Source organism: Dermacentor albipictus, chromosome 9 (assembly GCF_038994185.2).
Source record: "Dermacentor albipictus isolate Rhodes 1998 colony chromosome 9, USDA_Dalb.pri_finalv2, whole genome shotgun sequence".
Lineage (NCBI taxonomy): Eukaryota > Metazoa > Arthropoda > Arachnida > Ixodida > Ixodidae > Dermacentor > Dermacentor albipictus.
The window spans coordinates 68,879,214-68,903,482 of record NC_091829.1 but is presented as its reverse complement, the minus strand read 5'-3'; the positions used below and the strand labels follow the sequence as shown (position 1 = coordinate 68,903,482).

General features: G+C 45.5%; 1 protein-coding gene across 1 annotated transcript in view; it reads right to left on the bottom strand.

The window, feature by feature from the left end:
• The window catches only part of Hem (Nck associated protein 1 Hem), a 55,068-nt gene extending 33,569 nt beyond the window's left edge, over positions 1-21,499 (bottom strand). The window contains exons 1-9 of the mRNA XM_065440405.2: positions 21,120-21,499; positions 19,599-19,709; positions 15,301-15,393; positions 15,151-15,207; positions 14,482-14,715; positions 11,210-11,347; positions 8,268-8,316; positions 2,196-2,503; positions 279-476 (exon numbers count right to left, since the gene is read on the bottom strand). Coding sequence (XP_065296477.1) covers positions 279-476; positions 2,196-2,503; positions 8,268-8,316; positions 11,210-11,347; positions 14,482-14,715; positions 15,151-15,207; positions 15,301-15,393; positions 19,599-19,709; positions 21,120-21,224 — 1,293 coding nt within the window. The 5' untranslated portion in view covers positions 21,225-21,499. The remainder of the gene's footprint in view (positions 1-278; positions 477-2,195; positions 2,504-8,267; positions 8,317-11,209; positions 11,348-14,481; positions 14,716-15,150; positions 15,208-15,300; positions 15,394-19,598; positions 19,710-21,119) is intronic.
• Between the last annotated feature and the right edge of the window lie 2,770 nt (positions 21,500-24,269).

Genomic DNA, 24,269 nt, shown 5'->3' with positions numbered 1-24,269 from the left:
AGCCTACTAATACATTGCGCAGATTGAAACTAAATTTGATTCATTATAGAAAACCCTCTGGCACAGAGCATGCAGACATGCGAGACACTGTAAGGACTAAAGGGCACCAACTCTGAGCAAAATGTCTCATTTTTCACGAACAACTAATCATAGGCAATTTAAAAACTAGTCATAAATAAGGTTACAGAGGCAGGTGTCAAAATAGTAGGTACCAAGAACCTTATTAGAGTTGCCAACTGACCTGAGGAAAAATGAAAGCACGCATTTGTTGCACGCACCTGGCTGTACTTGCGGAAAAGTCCGCGGAGTTCCTCCATGTGGAAGAGAAGCTCTGGGAGTTGCCGGTCAAGCAGGTCTTCACCCTGGAGGCTCCGCGACCGCCCCGGGGCACGAGATGGCGGTCCTAGTTCGTTGTGCCGCACGAGCCAACACACTTCGTCACGTGCCAGAGAGAGTCCCATCAGCACATATAATGCCTGCAAAGCAGAGAGGCAAAGCCCCACAACTTGATGTTGACGATGGTTATGCCCTTCAACGACAAGCAATAACAGAACTACTGAACAATGTTTGAAATGTGTGGCATACAGCTTGAAAAAATGTTTGAAATCGACCCTGTGCTGCAAAAGTGTTTTTCACAGGCTTATGAAAGTAATAATGAACACAAATTCTTTGGCTTGAAACGAAGTTGAAGCGAACAGTTTAGATATTTGTGGGATTGGCATAAAACCTTTACACAAGCGCCAAATACTGACAAACTTTTAAAAATCTGAGGGCATATAAGCACTGTCTACGAGTTGTGAATGTAATAGCATTATAGTCCAATTGAACACTGCTGAGTGGTCCTTCGAGTTTTACGCTGCAAGTAACGTACCATGGCGGTACGTGCTGCCTGAGATAGAAAGCAACAGCAGCCTGTGATGCCAACTCCGCATGCCATTGACGTTGTGCACGATGAGAGACCGTGCCCTCATGTAACACCTGGCGTGCTACCGGCAGCAGCAGGTGTACCCTTTCCCCCGCTCTGCTCAGTCGAGGCATGCTGGTGCCAAGAGCGAGAGCAACGTGGCATCGCGACTATACCCTCTCCCCTCACGCAACACCTGACACGCCAGCAGGTGTTCCCTCTCACCCTCTCTGCTCCGTCGAAGCGTGTTCGTGACGTAGTGCCGCAGCCAATAGGAATTTCGGTGATGTTTCGCTGCTACAGACGCAGCCAGCTTTTTCGCTAAATGGGCCATTTGACGCTTTCGCATCAAAAAGTTGGCTTTTTACAAGCAAACAGGTTCATCAGTGGAGTCAGATTATTTTCGAAGTGCCACTATTCAGATATTCTCATGCAAACAGACAAGTTCAATATCTCTTAGAACTATACAGCAGAATGGAAAAATGTGTTTATAGGCTCTTGCTTGCTGCTGTGCTTCAGTCCTCTTAAGATTTTGCAGTGGCTGAGGTGCTGGAGCGTTTTGCATTCGCCATCGTGCATCACTGCGATGCAGTGAAGTGCGACCTTCACTGCGTGACGCAGGCAATTTATGCTGTGTTGTGCAAATTCAATTTCTGTAAGTGCACAAACGAACTTGAAAGGCCCGCTCTCTGCTTTGCCGTCCTCAGTCTAGCATATGATTTGGCATCTCATCAACGCTGAGTGCCAAAGTTCCTGTGACAGTTTGCCGTTCACCACACCTGCCTTGGCTGTCAGGCCTAACCAGCGTTGTTTCGCTGGGTGTTAGCCACCAAAAGTTATGCTTTAGTGCTGCGTCGGTGCAAACCGATTCACAGCAGCTGCACTGCTATCGGGAAGCCATGCATCCCCTGCGAATATGTTTGAATAATCAAGCAAGTGCGGAAGTGAACAGGCAACTAAACAAATTCGTATTTGCCTCGACTCGATGCGATGCAACTTGCTCGCCATAACTGAAGCTGTGATTACACGTGTTTTAAAGATTACCTTATTTCTGGGCGTGCACGCACCAAAAATTTTTAAATTTTTTTTCTTGCGTGGTCTCTTGAAAAGCATTTCAACGGGGTTCCACTATATCATCTCTGCCAACTCTATTTCTTTACCTCTTTCATTTCCCTTCTGAGCCCAGTATAGAAGGCTAGAAGACGTTTACCACAGGCCGACCTATCTGCCTTTTCTCAAAAGCGATTTCCCACATTTGCACCAGGCGGTGTCATAGTGCAAGAGCTCTCACCTTTGGTCCAAGCAGACCAGGCTGCTCGGCCAGGACCAGGGCGAGCTCCTTGAGGGCCGACCGGAGGAACTTGCGCCGCTCACGGTGGACGAGGGGTGCCGACTGCACCGCCTGGCCGAGGGCCTCTTTGACCTCGGAGGCACGCTTGCTGTGGCCCTTGAGGCCCTCGAAGAACTGCTGCGCGTACGGGTGCACGGCGAGCAGCTCGTCCCGAAAGAGCGTGAGGGCCCAGCCATTGGACAGGGCCTGCAGGAACAACGCCTGCGCAGGGGGCTGCTGCAGGTATGGGTGCAGCAGCAGGAACCCCACTGCAAAGGGCCGGGGAAAAAAAATTAAATTATGGGGTTTCACGTGCCAAAACCACTTTCTGATTATGAGGCACGCCGTAGTGGAGGACTCCGGAAATTTCAACCACCTGGGGTTCTTTAACGTGCACCTAAATCTAAGTAGACGGGTGTTTTCGCATTTTGCCCCCATCGAAATGCGGCCGCCGTGGCCGAGATTCGATCCCGCGACCTCGTGCTCAGCAGCCCAACACCATAGCCACTGAGCAACCACGGCGGGTGCAAAGGGCCAGAGGCACCACACAGAGTGTCAGTCGTTGTACGCAAGCTGAAGGGAAGTGCGAAAACTCGGGTGGCTAACAAACAAAGTTTGAAAGAATGCCGCCATTTACTGCATGCAACAAGAAGTTGGTGTCTTCTTTCAGAATGTCTTTTCTATAAAAAAAAAGGCGTCTTGATATGACAAAAAGAGAATAACTAAAGGTTATGGGGTGGAATGTTCTGATGTCTTTGTGAAACCTGTTACAGACAATGGCCGATTTCCCGAACGCCCGATTTTTTGGACATGCCCGATAACTTGGGCGCCTTCGCAGCACTGCCAAGTGCCATAGAATCTACGTATAAGAACATCTGAAGCTATGAACATCATGTTTCTGTTTCGTGAGAAGGATCCAGCTTGCATCTTGACAGCTGTTTATTTTAAAAATACAGTAAAACCTCGTTAAACCGTACCCGCTTAAACAGTAGTTTCGGTTTAAAAGTAGTAAAGTCAATTCCCCGACTCAGCGGCCATTGAACATAATGTATTTTGTATCCGCATAAACCGTACCAGCTTATTGCGTACGCATCGGTTAAAACGTAGCGTTTCCACTTTTCGTCGCGCGAACACGGCGGTGCGTCGTCTCCATCGGGCGGCCCAGCAGAATAACAAGCCTCAGAGATCGGTACAACGGCCTCCAAGCGCCCCGTGCGTTTGCACGTGAAGCCGCATCAACATCAACATCATTTCGACGCCGCATGGACGCCGTGCCAGAGAGCGTTGTGGCGTCGTGCAAGCGAGGACTCGCGTCATGCCGAAGCTAGGATAAAAAAGACGCCGGGTGCTCAGCATAGAAGAAAAATTAGACATCGTCCGTGCTACCGAACGTGACACGAAGAAGTCGGCGCTGGCCCGCGACATGGATCTGTTGTTGACTACAGTGTGTGGCATTTGGAATGCGAAGTTGCTCAGCAGCGTTGCTGCGACCGCGAAGAGATGTCGGCTACGAGGTTCGACTTTTCACCATCGTTGCCGCTGTCGTTGCCGAAGTGTCAACTAGCGACAGTGATCAGGACGACACGGAAAGCGACAGCACGGGCTATTCAGGCCCGACAGTGGCAGATGCTGCGCGTTACGTCAGCCTCGTGAATGCGATCGTCGGAAGGAGAACAGGGGCGCGATAACGTAACTATTCCAAACGAAAAGTTTTCTGAACTCCGGCACCCGGCAATGAAAAAGGCGCCCCGGGACTTATGCAGCACTAGTGCGCGCGTGCACGGAGAGTACGTAACGCCAACGAGGAATCTGCCGTGCGAGTGTTTGCCGAGGGGAGGGGGGCTGGCTGAGAAGCTGGCACGCAGCTTCAGCAAGTTTGAGGCCGCTGTCGTCGTGCTAGGCCGCCGCGACATCAAACGAAAATAACACTTACGTCCTGCGAAACGAATAAATACTGCATTTTTTTTTCCCCTTTCATCGCACTCTCTCTGAGTTCCGTTTTCGACAGGTAAGTGGGCGATCTCATGCTATTTCGCTTAAACAGTACTACCGTTTAGTACGTACTTTTTCCGAGCTCCGGCCGACTACGGTTTAACGAGGTTTCACTGTATAGTTATTAGCTGTCACACATAAGGAATGAACCTTTTGTATGGTCCCTAATGCTTGCTTCATTTTCCCACCTCGTACTTCCTATAAAACTTCATACATCTCCAACATAAAGTTCGTTGAAGCAACATGTACAGTCAATCACAAAAGCTTACAGGCCACGAGTTCCATGGCAAATATTAATTTCTGCTGTGTTAAGTAACAGAAGGTTCTAATTTATTGAATCCCTGGGTAGGTTGCCAAGGCTACCTTACACTGAAACTCAACTCAAGACCATGTGGCGAGGCTTTGCAGAAATTCACCTTGTTCCCAAATACTGCATTCCGTAAGCTTTTGTAGCAGACTGCACAGTTTGGCTATATTATTCTTCTCTTGCATTTGCTGCGCTGATGCAGTGGAGTGCTGTGAAGGCACCAAGCAGGGCTAATTAGAGATTTAGTTTTTCCTATTTTTACTGCGACAGCTGTTACAAACCACGAAATGAATTTGCATACTGTTGTCCACATGTTTACATTGTAATAGCAGGTGTAACAGTTTAGTTAAATTATGGGGCTCTAATGCAACTTCCCAAAGCAGGACTCGGGCTATAGGGGGCGCTGTAGTGGGGGAACTTCAGTTTAATTTCGGCCACATGGGGTTTATTAAAGTGCACCAAAAGCACAGACTCTAGCCCCGTCGGAATGAGGCAGCCACAGTAGATGGTCGAATCCCAGAACCTTGGCTCAGCAGCAGAATGCAACAGCCACACAAGCAGCCAACTTTCCTGAAACCTTAAAGTTAACAAATTTGGGCTCGTTCTACGATTTGAAGAATGTTGGGTCAACCTTTATGAAAAATTATGCTTGCAAAAAAGTTTCACGCGTTCATCCCCAACAATATTCTTGTAAGTTTTCTCATGGTGAAAGGACACCAGAGGAGTACTTGCTTTGAGCAAGCTTACATAAAGATAGCTGGCAAAATCAGCAACAGCATAATACAGTAAACCCTCGTTAACACGAACTCGCTTATCTCGAAATATCGGTTAAGTCGAAAGTTTTCCACGCCGCGCCTTCCCCACCCATAGGTGTTATGTATTCGCACCCGTTTATCTCGAAGCATTTTTCGGGCGTAATACGGATATCTCGAAATTTTGACCGGGACAGCTGAAGGCAAAGGCCGTTACCTAAAGGTGATACAGGGTTCGAGCGAGCGCTTGGTTCCTACTAAAGTGCCGAACGCGGTCATGATCTAAGGGCGAATACAAAATTCCCGCGGATGCAGCCGTTTTCGGTCAACCACGTCAAGTAACCTTGGAAGCAGTCACGTGGTGTGCGCCGCTTGCGCGCGGGGGCTCATGGGTTTTATCGGGTAGTCGTGCCACCGCATTTCGCACGTGCGAACGTTATTGTGCGTGTGCGATTCTGCTGTTAGTTCTTTGTTTCGTCGCGCTGTGCGCACGACGCGTTGACTGCGATTTTTTTGTTGTGTGCGTGGTGTGTGGTCAACGGACGACGACGATGTCCCGCCCCAAGCAGTGCAAGTCTCTGACGCTGGAGAAAAAAGTCGCGTTGATCAAGGAAGTGGAGAAAGGGGGAAGATCCAAAACAAGCATCGCCAAAGAATTCGGCATCCCCTTGTCGACGCTTTCGACAGTTGTAAAAAATCGACAGAAGGTCTTCGATGGCTTCGAGCAAAGTTTTTCCAGTGAGCGGAAGCGGATTCGGGCCTCGAAATTCCCGGACGTCGAAGCAGCACTCATGCTGTGGCTCCGGAATGTCAGGGCAGCCAACCTTCCCGTGACAACCCAAATGATGATGGAGAAGGCAGACGCGGTGGCGTTGCAGATGGGCCACACAGACTTCAATTGCAGCAATGGCTGGTTTGAACGATTTAAAAAAAGAAATAACGTGGCCTCGAAGCCTATCCACGGCGAAAGCGGCACTGTTGATGAAGGGGCTGCAGACACCTGGCGCAACCACCGCCTCGCTGAGCTGCAAAAGGCTTACGCGGACAAGGACATTTTCAACCTCGACGAAGCAGCACTGTTCTATAAGATGCCGCCTAGCCGCACATACACGCCGAAGGGAGAAGCGTGCTCAGGCGCTAAGCAGCGCAGAGACCGAGTGACGATACTTTTCGGAGCCAACTCCACCGGCGATGAAAAACTGCCGCTGCTTGTTATCGGTAAGTCGCTCAATCCAAGGTGCTTCCGAAATGCACGGCTCCCGAGAGATGCGACTTACTGCGCCAATAAAACGGCCTGGATGACTGCAGCGCTCTTTGAAGAGTACGTACGTGCTCTTGACCGCAAAATGGCAAGGGACGGCCGGAAAGTGTTGTTCGTCGTGGACAACTGCCCCGGCCACGGAAAAATCAACAACTTGGAGGCTGTCACGCTGGAGTTCCTGCCTGCTAATATGACGTCCGTGCTCCAGCCGATGGACCAAGGAGTCATTGAGGTTGCTCGCAAGTACTACAGGAAGAGTCTGCTGCGCCGCATTTTGTGTTCTTACGACAGTGGTAAGAAGTACGAAATAGATTTGCTGGGTGCAGTCCACCTGATCGCCGAAGCCTGGCGACAAGTGCGTCCATTGACGATTGCCAATTGTTTCGCGCACGCAGGATTTTCGCGCGCCGAGAAATCGCTCGAGCCAGACACTGACGAGTTTAGTGATTGCGATGAACTTTGCGACGAAGTCCGCAAAGCTGCCGGCTGCGCCAGCGATGCCGAAGACGGCGAACTCACTTTTGAAGAGTACGCGCTCTACGAGTCGGACGTGCCCGTTACCGGAATGTTGTCTGACGCCGACATTGTTGAAATGGCAGTGAACGACGACGGTGATCACGCTGACCAAGAACCACCTCGAGAAGTGCCGACAACTGCAGAAACAAGAAACCTGCTACGTTTGCTCTGAAACAAAGTTGAATGCAGCGGCGGCGAACAACGGCTCATGCGGTGCGTTCAGCAGCTCGAGGACGCTTTTCTCGCGCCGAATGCCAACGCCAAGTAGGCAAGCATCACCCAGTTCTTTTCAAAACAATAAAATTCAGTTTTTTCCTGGGAATTCTGCGTTTTTTGCAAACGCTCCCCTCGTGCTGTGGGGCGTTTGTTAGCAGTGCTGGTTGTTACTGGCTCTTTCAGTGACCCGGTCACTGAAATTTTCAGCATTTTGCTTAACTCGAAACTCTGCTTATCTCGAAATTTTTCCCGGATTTTACAACTTCGAGTTAACGAGGGTTTACTGTAGCTGCAAAAGACACACTGTTATCAGAACAATGGTTTGCTTGTAAATCATTGCTGTTCTAAGTTTGCTGCTTCTTGAGCGCTGCTTCTGAATGTAAACCATTGTTAACTAAGTGAGTATGCATCAGAACTCAGGAAGTGTACTGTGTGGTGGGCAAGAGCCGGGATCATTTCGCTTACAAAAGTTTTCGTGTGTTTGTCTGTGTGTGTGTGAACACAAAGGATTAACATTGTCCCCAGGGAGCCAGCACCCCCTGCAATAGAACCTGAGGTTCTGACCCGCACTACCTCCACCCCCCCCCCCCTCCCACCTCCTGGTTCTGGAGCCCCCTAGTAGATGTACTGCAAAAGGTGAGTGCACAATTATATTCCCTACTCCCCCTAACTCGTGAGTGCTGTGCCCATGGGTTTTCTTACTAATTTTAGAACTCATAGACTGGAAGGTATAAAACACCACAGCCACTGAGCTATTATGGAAAATAATTTTTCAGCTGTCTAAGAAATGAATATATGTTATGAAGCATCAGCAAGGAGCAATTTGCTTATGTGTTGGCTCACGCCACGTACGGTTCTCGCACATTTTGCAGGAATAGACAGACAAACTGCTCGATTGCACACATCATCAACTTAAGTTTGACACCACTTGCATAGCCCGAAAGCACACAAAAAAATGAATTTCAAGTAAGGCTGCACTCCGCACTCACATATAATCCAACGCTCCATGGTCTCTAGGGAGAGGTATTCACAGGGCATCTGCAATAAAATGCAAGAAAAGCCACTCTTGTTTCACTTTCAGCACAGATAGTACTATATTTACTTGCATAATGAACACTTTTTTTTCTACAGAAATTCAAAGCAAATTTGGGGGGGGGGGGTGCATGGTAAACTTTAGAAAATTTTTTTTTTAGAAAACCAATACTTGAAAAGTAAATCATAATGACTAAAAACATGAGTTAGGTAACTATGCCTTGCAGTGAATACACGTCTGCTATTAGCCTATAGTGATAGCCTTTTCAGGGTGTCTACCAAATTGACATTTCCAAATTCCCCGAGTTTTCCAGGTTTTCCCTGAGCACTTCTACAAAGTTCCCTGAATGAGCCAGAACTTTGTTTTATGTCAAAACAGGCTGACACTATGCTACCCGATGCTGTCCCTCTCTAGTATGTTGAAACAAAGAAATGACTTAATCCAGTTTGAATAGTAAGGAGGAATATCTATTTTATTTAAAAAGAAAACAGAAGGAAGGTGTTAGTAAAATGCACAGCAAAGAAAATGGTAAAACTCATTTCAAATTGAGTAGAACATCTTCAAATACGAATGAAAAGGAGATGCATTCAGACGTAAATATATTCGAATATGAGCTATTTCTATCAACTGATAACAAGCTCATCGGTATGAGGCCTGAACTTCGTCACAACTAAGATTCTCTCTCAGCAGCAGGGAAGTCAACCTCAACTGTCCTGACATACTCTCAGCCTTACACAACATCTCAGTGTTGGCTTTCACTGCTTTAAAGAGTTTATTTTGGTTTGGATGAGGGACACCTGCATCTCGGCATCAGTCAACACTTTGTTTTTTGAGCTTAAGCTCCTTCAAAGAGGCGGCAGCACACTTCCTTTCCCGTTAATTCCTCAGTGCTTCGGTCCTTTCTATTCCCATCCTCCTTCAGCCACGTGTTCACCCCATGGACCATTTGAAGCCTCTTGGTCAGTTGTAGAGTCAACGTCCGATTTTTCGGACTCCCTAGGGACCGCAAGAACATCCGAAAAATTGGGCAGTCCGAAAAAAATGAATGCATGTCTTTCACTCCCCTTAAGGGCTAAAATTGCCACAGGGACGTCCGAAAAAGCTCTTAAGGCCTGCCAGTACACTTATTAGGCATATCGGTGCTCGCACTGTGACAGGAGACGGGGGTGCATGCGTGTATATTTAAGGAATACATACTGTGTCCCGTAACAATTCCTCCTTACCACATTTGTTTCACCACGTAACGCTGCTGTACTGAGGCGAAGTTAACTTTCGGAGAATGGCATTACGCAACGCGCTGTGCTTTGCGAGCTTCAAAGTCAATCGTGAGGATTACAAAGGCGGAGTCGGTGCCATTGCTGACAGCGGCGAATTATTTCGGTGAAAAACACGGCACCGCACGACAAGAAGCTTAATAGCGAACGTAGAAGCAGCTAGGCCTAACGTTGCCGCGGTGGTGGCTACGGCTGCCAGTGGATCCGCGTGCGAGAGTGCCGGTTCGAGGCGGCGAGATAATCAAAATGGCGACAGTGGTGGCTTTGATTAATGCCATTTCAGACCTGCAGTCAGGGCAATATACACTAACTACATGGAGTATGTGGCGGTGCCTCGAAGCCGTGAGACTTACCGGGAATGTCCGGAAAATCAGTCGTTAACTACTCTGGAAATACCTCGCGCCGATGACACGGCGTCAATGACGATTCGCTGCGACTGCTCTGTTACTGGAGCCAGCATTAGCACGACTTTCGTTCCCTTTCAATAACAATATATTACAGGTAATTTTCCCTGGTAGAAGCACAAACTCCCTGAGTTTTCCCTGCATATTTCCAGACTATTGGAATTCTCTGAGAATCCCTGGTTTTCCCGGTTGGTCAACACCCTGCTTTTGTAAATGCTAAACAGTGACAGATTTTCAGTCTATTAGGCCCTCGAAAGGTGCAATGCATCCATTCATAGCAAGCATCTTGCCCTACTGCTTCTGCTAGTAGCCCATGTGGGCCATAAGCTAGCCATACCAGCCATACAAGTAAAATTATGGCCCGTCACCCACAGCAAAATGCAAGACAGGCAGAAAAGCATGGAACAGACAACGCTGTACAAAAAAGGTAACCTCGGCTTAATCAAATTCCATAGAGACGATGGATGATGTGCATCTGCTTTAACTATGGCCACCTCGGTGGAGACGCCTGCACTTCTTAAGTCAGAATTCTGCGGGCAAACATTTGCTTCAGGGGCTATGCAGAATCCCCTTTTCTCTTGATGCTCCCTATTCGGCCTTTAGGTCAACTTGTTACTAAAACTATATCACATTGTAGAACACACACGCCAGGATACATCAAAGCGAAGCTTTTACGAGGTGGCAAGACAAAAACGGTGCATTAAGATATGCGACGCACAGTGGATTTCAGTGACAAACACTCATCTGCTCACCAGCCAGAGGTCTGACACTTCGTACTTATAGGTGGTGAGCAGAAAAGTTCTTTTCATTAACCAGGGCATTCAAACTTAGGGCACACCACATAAACTCCTTTAAATAGCCTATAGTTAGCCTAGCAAAAGCAAGGAATGTAGCCTGCATAGTTTTGACGAAGAGTATGCAATTTTGTATCTATGTAAGCACCAGTTGAAATGTATGGTGACACATGCGACATACTGGACCGACTAAGCAATGATACTGGATTAGATCATTGATGACACATTATATTTTCAAGGTTGCTTACTTTTCTGGGCACATACATGCTCGATAAAGTGTCAAGATTCTTCAATCACATATTTAATAGTATTTCCGATTCTTAAACATCACTACAAAGTGACAATATTTACACTTCATCGATAGCAAGTAAGCAGTTGACACAGTAATGTAGGTGCAATGACAAATCATTGCCAACAATTACCCACCGTCTCGGTCTGTGCGGGCGTGAGCATCTGTGCAGGGGTCACCAGAAGGCTGAGCATCTGGCTCTTGCGCCAATCATCGGCGGTGAGGTTGCGCCGAGGAAACACCTGTTGCAGCGAGAGCAAGGCCTGGAACAGCGTCTGCAAAGAACCAAATAAAATGCTTTAGGGTTCAAGACACCACACACACAAAAAGAGAAGAGCCTCCATCAACACACTTTTTGCGAGACTGTGAGAACACAATGCAGTATATCTAAGAAATGTGCCAAGTGACCATACTCATGGTAGCATCGCGGGAACCGGGTCTGTGCTATGAGAAAACGGCGAAAATGTTATCAACAAGGAACACATTCAGAAGGCTCAACCATGTATACAAAACTCCAAATTTGATGGACGGATGACAGAGCAAGAGCACTTTTATTCACTACAAGTTCTGGCCAACACTTGACAATGTGGCAGGAAAGAATGCGCACCTGATAATGACCATGCTTTGTGTTGCACAAAACAAGCGGCAGCTTCGCCTGCGCCGAATTCACCTAATCATGCGACACAGTATACGGTAGCATCTGAAGCGGCTGATGTACACGTATAGAACAGTGACTGAACGACCCTTTGATCTTCTGGTGCAGGTGAAAATCTCATTTGACACAGTGACAAGCACTCTTGGGACAGGATCTGATACACATCTATATACTAGACATGACCTAAACTTAACCTGAAATATTCTATAAATGAAGTACCAGCTTTATACACATCAATGAGGCATTTGGGAAAAAAACTATCGAACTAGTTTTATAAACTTTTAATGGACTTGCTCGTACTGCGAGTGTACCTATTTATTGCAGTATAAAGCTGTTTTTACTATTTTGACTTTCAGCGTGCATTGCACGTTCTGTGCTTTGAGAAAACCAAAAGGAGAAAAAAAGAAGAATGCAACTAGGAAATATTAACAAGACCATGCCCTAGGGTGTGCACAACGGAACAACAGCAACAGTAAATTCCTTCGCAGCTTTCTTTACTTCTCATGTGCATAAGCTCTACAGCATAACTTCATGGAAAATGTAAAAGCTCTCTAAATAGGCTATGACAACAAATTTGTTAGATTAAATTATGCATGTGTGTCAAACCTTTTGCATCCCACAGCAAGCTGGCAAATATTGAGTTCATTTGGTGTAGTGTTAGTAATTTTTTTAGTGTCGCAGTTGAACCGTACGCAGTCAATCTGGTGACACTGAGTGGTGACAAAATAAATAGGCACCCCGGAAATGGCCCTCTCAGGTAACAGAAGCCGTTGTCGAAAGCAATGCATTTGTGCACTGTACACACCAGAAATGACTGCAGGTACTACTCGAAATATGCCATGGAAGCCATGCGTTGCTTCGTTCTTGCATTAGCGTTTCAGCACATCTCTGCAGTTTACTACTGCTTTTTATCGCGCAGGTGAAGTAATTTCGTGCGAAGTTCACTGGCGACACTGTTCCTACGTCATCAGGTGCTAGAGCACGTGGAGAAAGACGTCAATGTGGTCTCAAACTGTTTCAAAGCAGACGACAATGAGGTGGGTGGCCCCTGCAGTATCTGACGTCACACAGGCTTACCAATATGGCAGTTGGTGTCGGTGGGAGGAGAAGAGAAGAGACGATTTTGAATTGAAATTTTGGGTTAAGGTATGCCCTGAGAGCCCAGTTCTTTTGTGTGTATAACCACATTGGACCCTCCACACCTCATTTACAAATATAAACAGGGAACTGGTGGACCACCGTGTCATGGACCCTTCAACTTACAACCACGGAATCTGCTCTTCCAATAGTACAGTGTTGAAAGGAATGTCCTGACTAATGGGCGAAATATGCATCAGTTCTTTGGTATGCGCAAGACAAGATATTCGTGAAGTGGTACTGTCAACAGTTATGCTAAGCAATATGTGTTTACACCTAATCCTAAGCTTCTATTTCATCCTGTATCCTCCTCGAGTAAGATGAGTGGCAAGCTGGTACGAGAATAATCGACCTGCAGCCCGAACAGCCCAAACAACAAGAACACACAGCGACAACCCACCAGAACTTCCACCGGAGAGAAATAGAACAAAAGTGAGAAAACAGTGTACGCAGGACCGACGACATTGGCTACATCTGCGGCTATGGCTACTCCGTTGATTTCCACGATGATAATGATGATGTGCATTCGGTATTGGCTCCAGTTTTACTAACAAGCCAACATCAATGGAAATAGGCTTTCATTTTTATGCGGGGCTGGCACAAAGAACTGTTCTTGGAGCAGTTATGTGCAATTGACACAGCTGTTCCATCACTGCATTCCCTGTAGGCATTTCGGAGACAAGTTTGGCACCAGCTTCACCAGCCTTACAGCACTGCTCTGTAAAAACGTGGATGGAGAACCTTAAGGTTAAGCCACACATACACCTGCCAGCACACTCAAGCTCGTGCTAGTGACTCATGCACAGATGACGTGGGACATATAGTATGCATTCCATGTGCAGTACGAGCATGGATGTCTGCTCCAGACAGACATTGGAACTCTGGCTGCCACACTACTGTCTACGCAGCTGCAGCATGGTGCAATCAACACTCGGTGTGGCAGATTTACGCCATACAAGAATATGCTTTTTTTTTTACTTTATATGCTGATCTAACGACTCTATCAATAAAACAGCTGCATTTGTCATTTGATCATTTTGAAGCACTGTCAATAACAACATACAATACAATGTCTGTCAAAACAGCTATGGGTGAGCCAGAAGGCCACACAGTGGCACGTGTCTGTTGTAGATGCAAACGGCCATTCCTTGCTAGGCACAACAAACACAAGGTCCGCAGGCGCAAGCGTGCGAGCGTTGGCAAGCATACATGTGGTCTGGGCTTTATGCAGAACAAACCTGCGTTGGTTTGCCGTGCACTTATTTAGAGGGCTTTCACCACCATGTATATGCTTTGGCATGGCCGTTTCAGCTGAAAGTTAAAATGCCTAAATGCTTGGATAAGAGATAGAAGTGGAGTTGGACATGTAGTGATATGCACAGAACTGGTGGTCTCGCAGTATGAGTGACAAGGAAAGAAAGACACAGTTAAGCACAGTGGAGGACGAGATTATTAAATTCAAAATTTTGGTGCATTCAGCTCATGCAAAATAATTGGAGATTTCAGGTAGAAGCTTTTGCCTTTTAGTGAACTTTAGTTAACATACCAATGACAAGACACCTCCTTAGAATTGTATACAGTAAATAAAATTATCAACAAAGGATTGGCCTCTGTCACCTTGGAATGTGGCACAAACTCGTCGGCGAGCTTCTTGAGGGGTGGGTCGTACTCGACGATGAGCTGACCTAGGCGGGGAAAGCTGTTGTCACTGTGGCCGTGCGTCATCTCGTGGGCTGTGTTGAAGAGGCCCAGCACTGCCTTTCGGTCCTCCACGCGTGACAGTAGGATCATCAGTGTCACATAGGCCGCCACCAGGTCCAGGTACGCTTTGGTTACGTCGAAGTTGAGTGTCTGTGCGCAGAGAGGCAAAGAGTTGGGACACGACACTGCATCATGTAAGAAGACTCATGGAGCACCTGAGTATACAGTATGGTCTGCACTCAAAGGGAACATGTAATTAGTACTGCAGCTTCAACTGCCAGCTCAAATTTGATATGAAGGTCTGTAAAAATATTTTTTTTGTATCAACAGGCCTCTACCTAACACATTGTATGTAGTGAAGCTAAATAGATATTGAATATACATTGGTCTTAATGCTAATCTTGCGTTCCCTTTAAGAGTGAACCATACTGTACATCAAATTACAATTGCCCACAAAAAAAAATTCGCGAAGGCCGGCAAACCCAAGAAACCGCAACAAGGCAACAAGTAACTCCCTACAGGTGACTCGGCAAAAATGATAAGCTCAAATGCATTCATAGTAAGCTGAACTGGCCAAATACTCACAATGTCCAGATGAAGCTGGAAGGAGTCGATCGTGGTGAGCAGCTCATTGACGTGATCCTGAAAAGGAAGTTTGTCAACTGGCAAGTTCCCCCAAAATATCCATACAGGAACACAACTTCAGCTGCAAAACTGAAATGTGTTGCACCTCACCCTAAAGTCGAGGAGGTCGACAAACGTGTAGTAGTAGAGTGACAGCGACTTCATGATCTCCTGGCGAATGTTGAACACTGCTTGTAGCTGGGCCTGTAAGCAAGAAATCAGATTCAACAGCAACAGTTTTTTTTTATTGACTTCAGTTTGCTAGTACACGCGCTTGGTGAAATGAGTTGCCCCAAGAATTTTATTGCGAATAAATATATTTTTAATATTCATATTCGATACGAAAACTAGGGTATTCAAAAATGTTCAAATATTCGGTTGGATACGAATATTCCAGACAAATCTAATATATTACTGGTTGTGAGGGAGCAAACGCGGTTCTTAGCGTTTGCTTCTATCTAATTTAAGGATATATGCGATACTGTGCTGAATTTTGTTACAACTTCGTGCTGCTGGCGATACTTCACCTGTAAAGCGAGCTTAGCCACTGGACATCTCAGCACTGCGGGAAAGCCAGCCTTTCAGTAGCAAAGGGCACGGTTAGCGGACATCAAGAATGCAGCTTTTTGCGCACAAGACGAGGACAAAGAAGAGGCTGAGACACACAGGCGCAGGGTGCACTCGTTTGCAGCAAGGGTGCACTCATATTCAGCGCCATCCTCAATCCAAGCTTATCGCTTGACAGCAAATGCGATGAGAGACACAGCTCAAATGCCTTTGAGGTTGCGGGCATTTGATGTATACTAAGGCCCGGGTTGGCAAGAATAGACAACTAGTGGGAATAACTCAATTTTTCTAGTTAACATGAGTCAAATGCATATTCTTTAAGTATAAGGGCATACTAGTAATTTTTACCACTGAAAATGTAACTACGATGTTCAAATATGTTAAGATAGCCAAACTTGCTACTAAATGTACATGCATAATGTTCAATATTCGAGGCTACGTATTTGCAACAGAAAATTTTTATATTCGCACACCCCTAAAAAAAGCAAAACAGGATGACAACAAGGCAAGAGTAGACAGGAGAAACTTGAGACTGATATCAGTGTTGCTGTACATCACAAAGATGGGTCAATCGAATAGACAACGCAAAGCTAGCCAACTAGCCCAACAGATTGGCATTTGATTTGCATTAACGAGAGTCACTTCAAGAACACTGCAACACATTTTGGCTTAAATTTTCAATTTCAGTTCATTTTATTTTCATGTTCCATCAACATACGTCTGTGAGAGAAAAAAGGTGCCAAAGGGGTAACTTGATGGAGGCTCTCACACCCTGTTACTTATGTTACATTAAGCAACCTACATATGCCCGAGAAGTGAAACGGTCGTAGAGATATATTGCAACAAATATACTATAACATGTTTATGCAAAATAGCAATAAATATAACGGAGACAAACTTCTAAAGTTTGTCATTTTACATTATTGATCAGGTTTAGCTCCAATAAGTATGGCACAACATCTGGTAATTTATCCATTTTAGAATTTATCCTTGCAGTTCAAATATGTTTCCTAGCAAAGAAGCCGTCATGGCTCGTAGCCGGCCAATCCATATAATATGTCTCTGAATTTTTTGTTATAGTGTTTCAGCAACCTGTAGTGAGGTACAATGAAGAAGTCTGTCCTGTAAATTGTACTATTATACACTAATTGAAAGTAATCTTTTATTCCAAAGTTCCACAGTTCAGGAATGCCATGGCAAAGGACTAAGGATTAATTCGGACCATCTGTGGTTATCCAACGTGCACCTAAGTCTAGCACAGAGGTGTTCTTGAATCGTGCCCCAGTTCGAATGACATCGCTGTGGTTAGAAATTGAACTTGCAATCTACGTAGTTACTTGGCAGCAGAACAGCCAGTTAAATTATGTTTAATGTCATAAAAGAAACTAAAGCTGTGCTCTGCCAACCACAAGGTGATAAATGTTAATTAAATATAGAAGCAATCATAGTTACATTACTTCAAAGTTATTTTAAAAGCCACTGTCACATAAAACCGAGAGAGAGAGAGAGATTTACAGAAAGGCAGAGAGGTCGGCCAGAGCTATAGCTTGCTCCGGCCTGCTACTCTACTAAAAACTTGAAAACATACCCAAATGGTACAAGTGAACTGTCTCCCAAAATTAAAGTGGGGTGTAAAGGTATGCACAATCTGTATAACTATCAAAAGTATTTTTGTCTTTGTGTGTCAATAGCACAACATGTAATTAAAATGTGTTTTATCTTAAGTGGTTTTTAGCATTCATTGCATATAGGTTGTTATTCCTTCCTCAATACATAGTGATGCATTAGATGGCTTCCTATACATAAGCAGCACAGAACTACCTCAACAAAACATTCTTGGTGCCAGCATGTTTTCCACTTATCAAGCAGGGTTTTCGTGAAGTAAACCTTGATATTTTTCAGAGTGCCATTTGTGTTGCCACTTTGAAGAAAGAGCCTGGTGAACAGCTCAAAGGCTGTTCTTTTGTGGCATCATTGTTTTAGACACTACAGTCGTCAGACTCTGGAGTTTTGCAATACGCGTAGTGCCACCTGCCGGTGCAAAGAGGCAGCAACTGAGTAGTGCACAGCCTGACTCCCCTGGTAAATTGCCTATGCAGCTAGTGACTGCGAAAGAACGATTCAACTAGATTTTGGTACATATAGCGAGTGTTTTGTGCATTTAACACCCAGACAGAGAGCTATGAATTTCTCCGCTAGTCGGACGTGCCGCCAAACTGCCATAAAGCGCTTGCTGGCTCACCCGTCAGACTGATGGCAGAAACGACAGCAACCTCGATAGCTCCGCGTGCTATGAAGAAACGCTGCAACTGACGCTACTGTTTTGTTGTACATTGCCATGAACGTGAAGGACTGAATAACAACATTCAGTTTTACCAATTTCCATCACGATCGTATGAAGGGTAAAGGCGACAGCACTGGATACAGGCCGTTCGACCTGTTGGGTAATGGAATTACTTGCATTCCCCACAACACAGCGGTTCGCATGAGAAAGTGTGACAATTTTGTTCTGTTGTAATTGTGTTGCGTAGCTCTGACGGAGGACCGCGGTAACCAAGCGAAAACTCAAGAATCTGCAGCCGCCACTTAGTTGGCAACAGAAAAAACAATGTTGTGAACCATCCTGCGTATGTGGCATCAATATTTCCACCTTTTACCATGCGAAACAGGGAAAAAGTGGAACAGGGAGATTTGGCAGGTCAGTTTAACCAAAGATTTTGGTTCGTTTATGAATTCTTCAAAATCCTGTTCTTGAGCATCGTTGCATCGCGAGCTCTTTTCTAGTGTCGGTATTTTGTATGTCCTGCACCGATACACCAAGCACGTTTCGCAATGTGCTGAGCCTGCATTTTTCAAATTTGAGCAATAAAGTTGCTGTAGGAGCACTGGATGAGTAATTGCGAAGTAACTCATGTGTGTAAAGAAAAAGATGTCACATTTATTTACATTTATTTGTGCGCGCTTGTTGAATTGAAGCATCTGCGAAAAGTTCGAAGCTACTGAGCGAGGCTGTAGCTCCTACGAGAAAGAAAGATGCGGCGCATAGACATTGTAAGAAGCGTAATTTCGTTATGTTCGCATGCTGTTTGCTGCCTTGGAAAATGTTTTCTGTTTGCTGCCCTGAAAAAAGCTACGGAAGGATTTACTCTCTGTAAATAACAGCGAGAAAAAACATCACGATAAAATGCATAAAAATGTAGGAGATACTTAAGTCTTGTGTTCAGAACATTTCCAATATGAACCAATTTTAAATGCTTCGATTTTTATGCTGATATGCCTGTTAAGAAACCTGAAGCTCTCTGTACTTGCGAGTTGCAGCCCGCCGAAATAACACCTGAGACTTCTTTTATACTGTACACGTACTTCGCCCTGCTGAGCTTCCTCCCTTTCCGAAGCGTGGATGGGCGGAAGACGCTTTCCAGGACCTTGATTTTTAGGAGCCCGTGCCTCAACACAGCCGAAAGCGGAGGGTCCATCGTGGCCTATGCACCTTCGCTTGCAGACAGCTCTTTTTGCACTAGTCAGTTCGCGCCAAGGCTGCGATGGAGGTGCTGGTTTTGGGATTTTCCGCAGCGCCACCTGGGCAGAGCCTGAGGTCTATGTTTAGAGACTAAATACACAACTATGTTTGTATTTTGTCTCTGAGAATCAAACCCATCACCTCATGCTAAGCAACAGAACACAGCCATTGTGACGAGTAGACAGTGTGAGTCATGGTGATGGATGTGCTTTACGCATGATGCATATGTACTGAGCGTGACAAATACTAAGAGTGGCAGTGAATCGATGGTACATTTAACACACAAAATCAAAGCACAGTCTTTTCGTGGTGCAACACTTACGCTGTTGCCCCTGATGTCAATGTTGGGGAAACGCCGCACCACATGCTTGATGGCCGATTCAAGGTTTTTGTCAGAGAGGAACGATGGCTTCGACTTGGCGTCACCACAAGCCTGCGCGTAAGAGGAACTGCATCAGTGCACACCTTGTCTTGCACAACGAATATGCTGACACGATGAAATTCTCCAAAATGTACTCAGGAAATTGCCCAATTTTGGCACTGGCACGATACAACGCTCCAAATGTACAATTGTTTGTGAATTTTTCATCATTAAATAGCACACTGTTTCGAATAACACCTTTTTTGAAAAGGGTGTTGTTTCCTGCCATGTACCTTGTACAAAGCGAAATCGTCACGTCAAGCACATTCGTTGCACTTTTTGTATAATTTTATTAGCACACGGAATGGCTCACAAGTATGTAATGCACAACTACAAGATTGGAAGCCTCAAAGCAAAAAAAGGAAACCGTCAGTATGCATCCCAAGGTACCAAATTTTCTTTACTGGTCTGGGACACGAATTGTTTGAACCTTTTTTTGTAGAAAACAAATTTTGCTGTTTATGCAACTTTTTATAAGGAAGACAAATTCTGTTTGTGGTCAGTGTGCTCACAAAAGGAGCCCATACTCAGGCACGTTTTGTTCCTCTACAATTTTTCCGGTGAGCTTCGCAATAAGTTTAGGAAATGTGATAGCTTGCAGAGCTATAGGGGCAGCTTGCACGACACATCTTATACTCGTGAGTAAACTTTACTCGCGGCCATGAAGCCTTGCTCAAATGAAACTACGTTTTACCAGAGGCTAGCCAGGAAGTTGTTTGGGTGAGAGCACGCACTTGATCGAGGGAGGGTGGCAGGGCACGCGGGTGTTGACGCGCATCATTTTATGCCTGCTATTCATGGTACACACAGAAATTTCAAGGGAAGGGAGGGGGAGGGGGCACGTGCCCGGTGTGGCCCCCTCTGGCTACGCCCCTGCGTTGCACAGTAAACTGTCTATCGAAACTCGGGCGAAACTGTTTCCCAAACTGTTTCTCTGCAACTTCGTAAGCAGCAGTCTGCTCCTATTTGCGCGAAGTTCCCTAATAAACTCTTCTGTCAAGCTTGTCCCTGTTTTCAAACTCGGTACGCTCACGAACGTCTACTCGTGATAAGCGTACACCGCCGTTTCGCGTTAAGCGCAATCTCCCACGAGCAAGCCATTTGTTTATGAAACCATTAAAGGAAGGGAAGCCAACGGCCGAAGTCATTGTTTCACGCAGGTGTGCGCGGTACACCCTGTGAAACCAGCGTTTATAGGGTTTCTGCGACAATTTATGCGTGTAAACAACTCGTCGCCGACAGCCTGGAGTCTAAACCACGAAGTGGGAATGAATCCGCCTTATCAAAATAACAGGTGCAGTTTTTTAAAGAGAACTCTGACAAGCCGCCGCGACACACCCAGCCCACGGATAGTTTGTCCGTCGGGAATACGCACGGAGATCCGTACCGTCCGAAGAACGCGGAAAGTGTACGGACGGTCACCTTTTTGATGTTGTATATCCGCGTGAGCATTCCAACGCCTCGGTCGTTGAGGATGGTCAGCTTCTCGGCGATCCGCTGAGTGGTGACTTGAAGTGATCTGGCCATGTCGACGCTCAGTCCGTCCTCCGCTCAACCACAACCCGACGGAACGGCCGAAGCACGGACGCACATACACATACAACACCACGGCGAAAAGAAAAAAAATCACGCGGCGGAAACTCACTTGACAAACATCGCGCGTCAGAGGCGCCTGCTTTGATCGAGCAGGGCCTCGGCACAAACACACACGGGAACGAAACGCGGTCGCACGTCCATGGCACACAACAAGCGCGCTACCGACGATGAGCAATCCGGGCAATGCCGGAAGCGACTCTGCCCTATATTTCCCATTCACGGATGTCTCCGGATTCTCCGCATCTTCGCAATACGCTTCGCAGTTAGTTTTGGACGCCACTGCCATGTGGCGCTGATAACCAAAGCTTTATGTTTCAGAAGCGTTGTTCTTTATTATTAATATTACAAACAAACATTATTTAAAATATGTATTTAGGCTATATTATAAAATTTATAAGTACTAAAAAGATTTTAATACATATACTTTAATAACTAGTTTCTTTTGCAAGTGTCCAAAATCCGGCGCAAATTAATGAAGTGTTTTGCCTGTTTGGCTCTAAAAATCACTTCCGCCACATTCAACGAGTAAAAGCATAGCCTTTAAGATTGGCAATTTAAATTGAGAGAGCGTTACATTGCGAGGTTTAAATTTGAACACCACCTGATGTTCGCGTGTAAAAAAAAATAAACCTAAGCGCAATTTATTAAAATTTACTCAATAAAAAATTACGGGTAAGTGGAGAAAGAGGGTACTTATCAATAAGTGGTGTCTAGTGTGTATAGTATGTACTAGAGTATAGTCAAGTTGCAAGAACGGTGCTTTCCCGTTGAGCCTTCCGCATGTGGAAAACTTTTGCGGGGGCGCTGCGAGCGAACTCTCTGGGGGTGAAGACGTGCTTCACGGCATATTCAATGTAATTTCGCTGCGGGCGCTGAGACCGATTGCACGCATGCGCTCTTAAAATTGTACTTCATTTCGACTGAAAATTTATATCGACACCTTTTTGCTGCGTATATATGCATATTTGACGTACAGGTTATACAACATGACGTCTTCAATTTTGCTGTCGCTGTCAAGTGTGTGGACTGGCGAGGACTGCTAGCGAGCGTGTATCCGTTGCGCGGACTCTGGCGGACACCCAGTTTTTCTCGCAGAAAGTCTGGTTGTAGGCCGGTACCAATTGTAGTTTAAGCCAGGCTAACTGCCATTTTTAACACTATTTTATAAAAGTAACACGTAAATTTTGACACAGAAGCCGCCTATATCTATAACATGAAGCTACGAAAGCAAATTTTATTGATATCGTGTCATCTTACGCACTCTTCTTGTTGGTAGAATATCAATCAGGGAGAATGATCAAAGAAAACGATATTACAGTGAAATCAGGTTTATTGACTGCGTGGTACGTGCGAAGAGATGCAGATATGACCAATGTACGTACTATAGTTCTAGATAAGTTTAACACTCTAAAAACAGTTAATTGCAACCTTTGGGGTGTATATTTGCCACGCAACGATAGTCGTCATCGATCTTGCTTGCGTCTCCTTTCTTCAAAACGCCGCGCTCGTTACTTTCCTGTCGAGAATGCTCTGTCACGCTGATAACGCGCTTGCCGTTCGTGACTTGGAAGTAGCGGGTTTGCAGCGTTGAAGAAAGGAAATGCAGGCAAGACAGATGGCGATTATAGCTGTGTGGCAAATATACACCCCAAAGGATGCAACTGTATATCAAGGACATACATGTAAGAGGAAAATTATCAAATATTCTAAATGCACTGATTAAAAAAGTGAAAGCTCCCGACCGGAATAAGCGTGTTTCTTTTTAAAGCCGCACCAGCCCCAGGTGAACCAATTGACTTTCCAAGAAAAGGAATCAAGACAATTATTGGGCGTTAATGTGAACAACAGTGTTAGGAAGAATATATTGCATATATACTCAGACTGAATCGGGGAGACCGGGAAGCCTATACCAGTGTATAATCTCCGTGGCTTGTCTGGCGATTTCCTTAAATGGGCTTAAAAGGAAGTAGAAAGATTAATCGAATAGTATTTGCTGTTAAGATCGCGCATTAGACTTCAGGATTCACAATTAAAAATTACCGAATAGCCGTTTGCGCTCGAATGTAACGCATAACGGCACGTTTGAAGTCTCAAAGCGATAGTGACCGATGCAAGTGAGGACTCTTACTCCGAATGATTGTGCTGCTGGAAAATCGTGGCTGTTGAGCAGAGGCGCGCCATCAGTTTCTGAGAGAAGTAACGCACGTGTGCTAATCGGTTCTGCTGAACAAGTTCGCAGCTGTCACTGAATATAAACGCCTCGTTTTGGGACAGCCTGTAAATCAGCTAACTTGATTCAAGAAAGGAAAACATTTTTTTTTTTTTTACTGTATGACCCAATGGGGTACCACGATTACCTTCTTCAACGAACACAGCAGATCGACAAATATCTCTACGTGTATGTGAGGCGTGCCGTTCCTTTAATTGCTTCATTATGTTAATTGTTCTAATTATGATAGTGCAGCGGATAATGAAAGCAGTCGTTTATACTACAGAAGCTGCTTAGTTGAGCGGACGTACAGTTGGGAACGGCATTAAATTTAGGTATGAAATATAAGATAAGCGCAACATGGTTCTCTCAGAAATCAGGCTCGAGAATAATTTCTTTCGTTTATACACCCCTGAAAAAAGCCAGGCCGCAGCTACCTCCTTTTTTCTTGTACTTCTTTAATTAAAGAAATTATGGTGTTAAATTTACGTCTGGCGATATGATTATGAAGCATCCTGTTCTTATTACCTAGGGTTCTTTAAGGTGCAACTAAGCAGAAGTCACGAGTGTTTTTCGATTTCGTTTCCATCGAATTCCGCGACCTGGTGTGAACCCGTGAGCTCGAGGCTATACCGCGCTGCCCCCTCCCCCCCTTTTTTTCCGTTGTTGTTGTTAAGCATGGACTGCACAAAAAATTTCCCATTGCTTACGGGTCAAATTAGGTTAACATATATATAATGGCTCCCTACAACTGTTTTCGGCGCCCG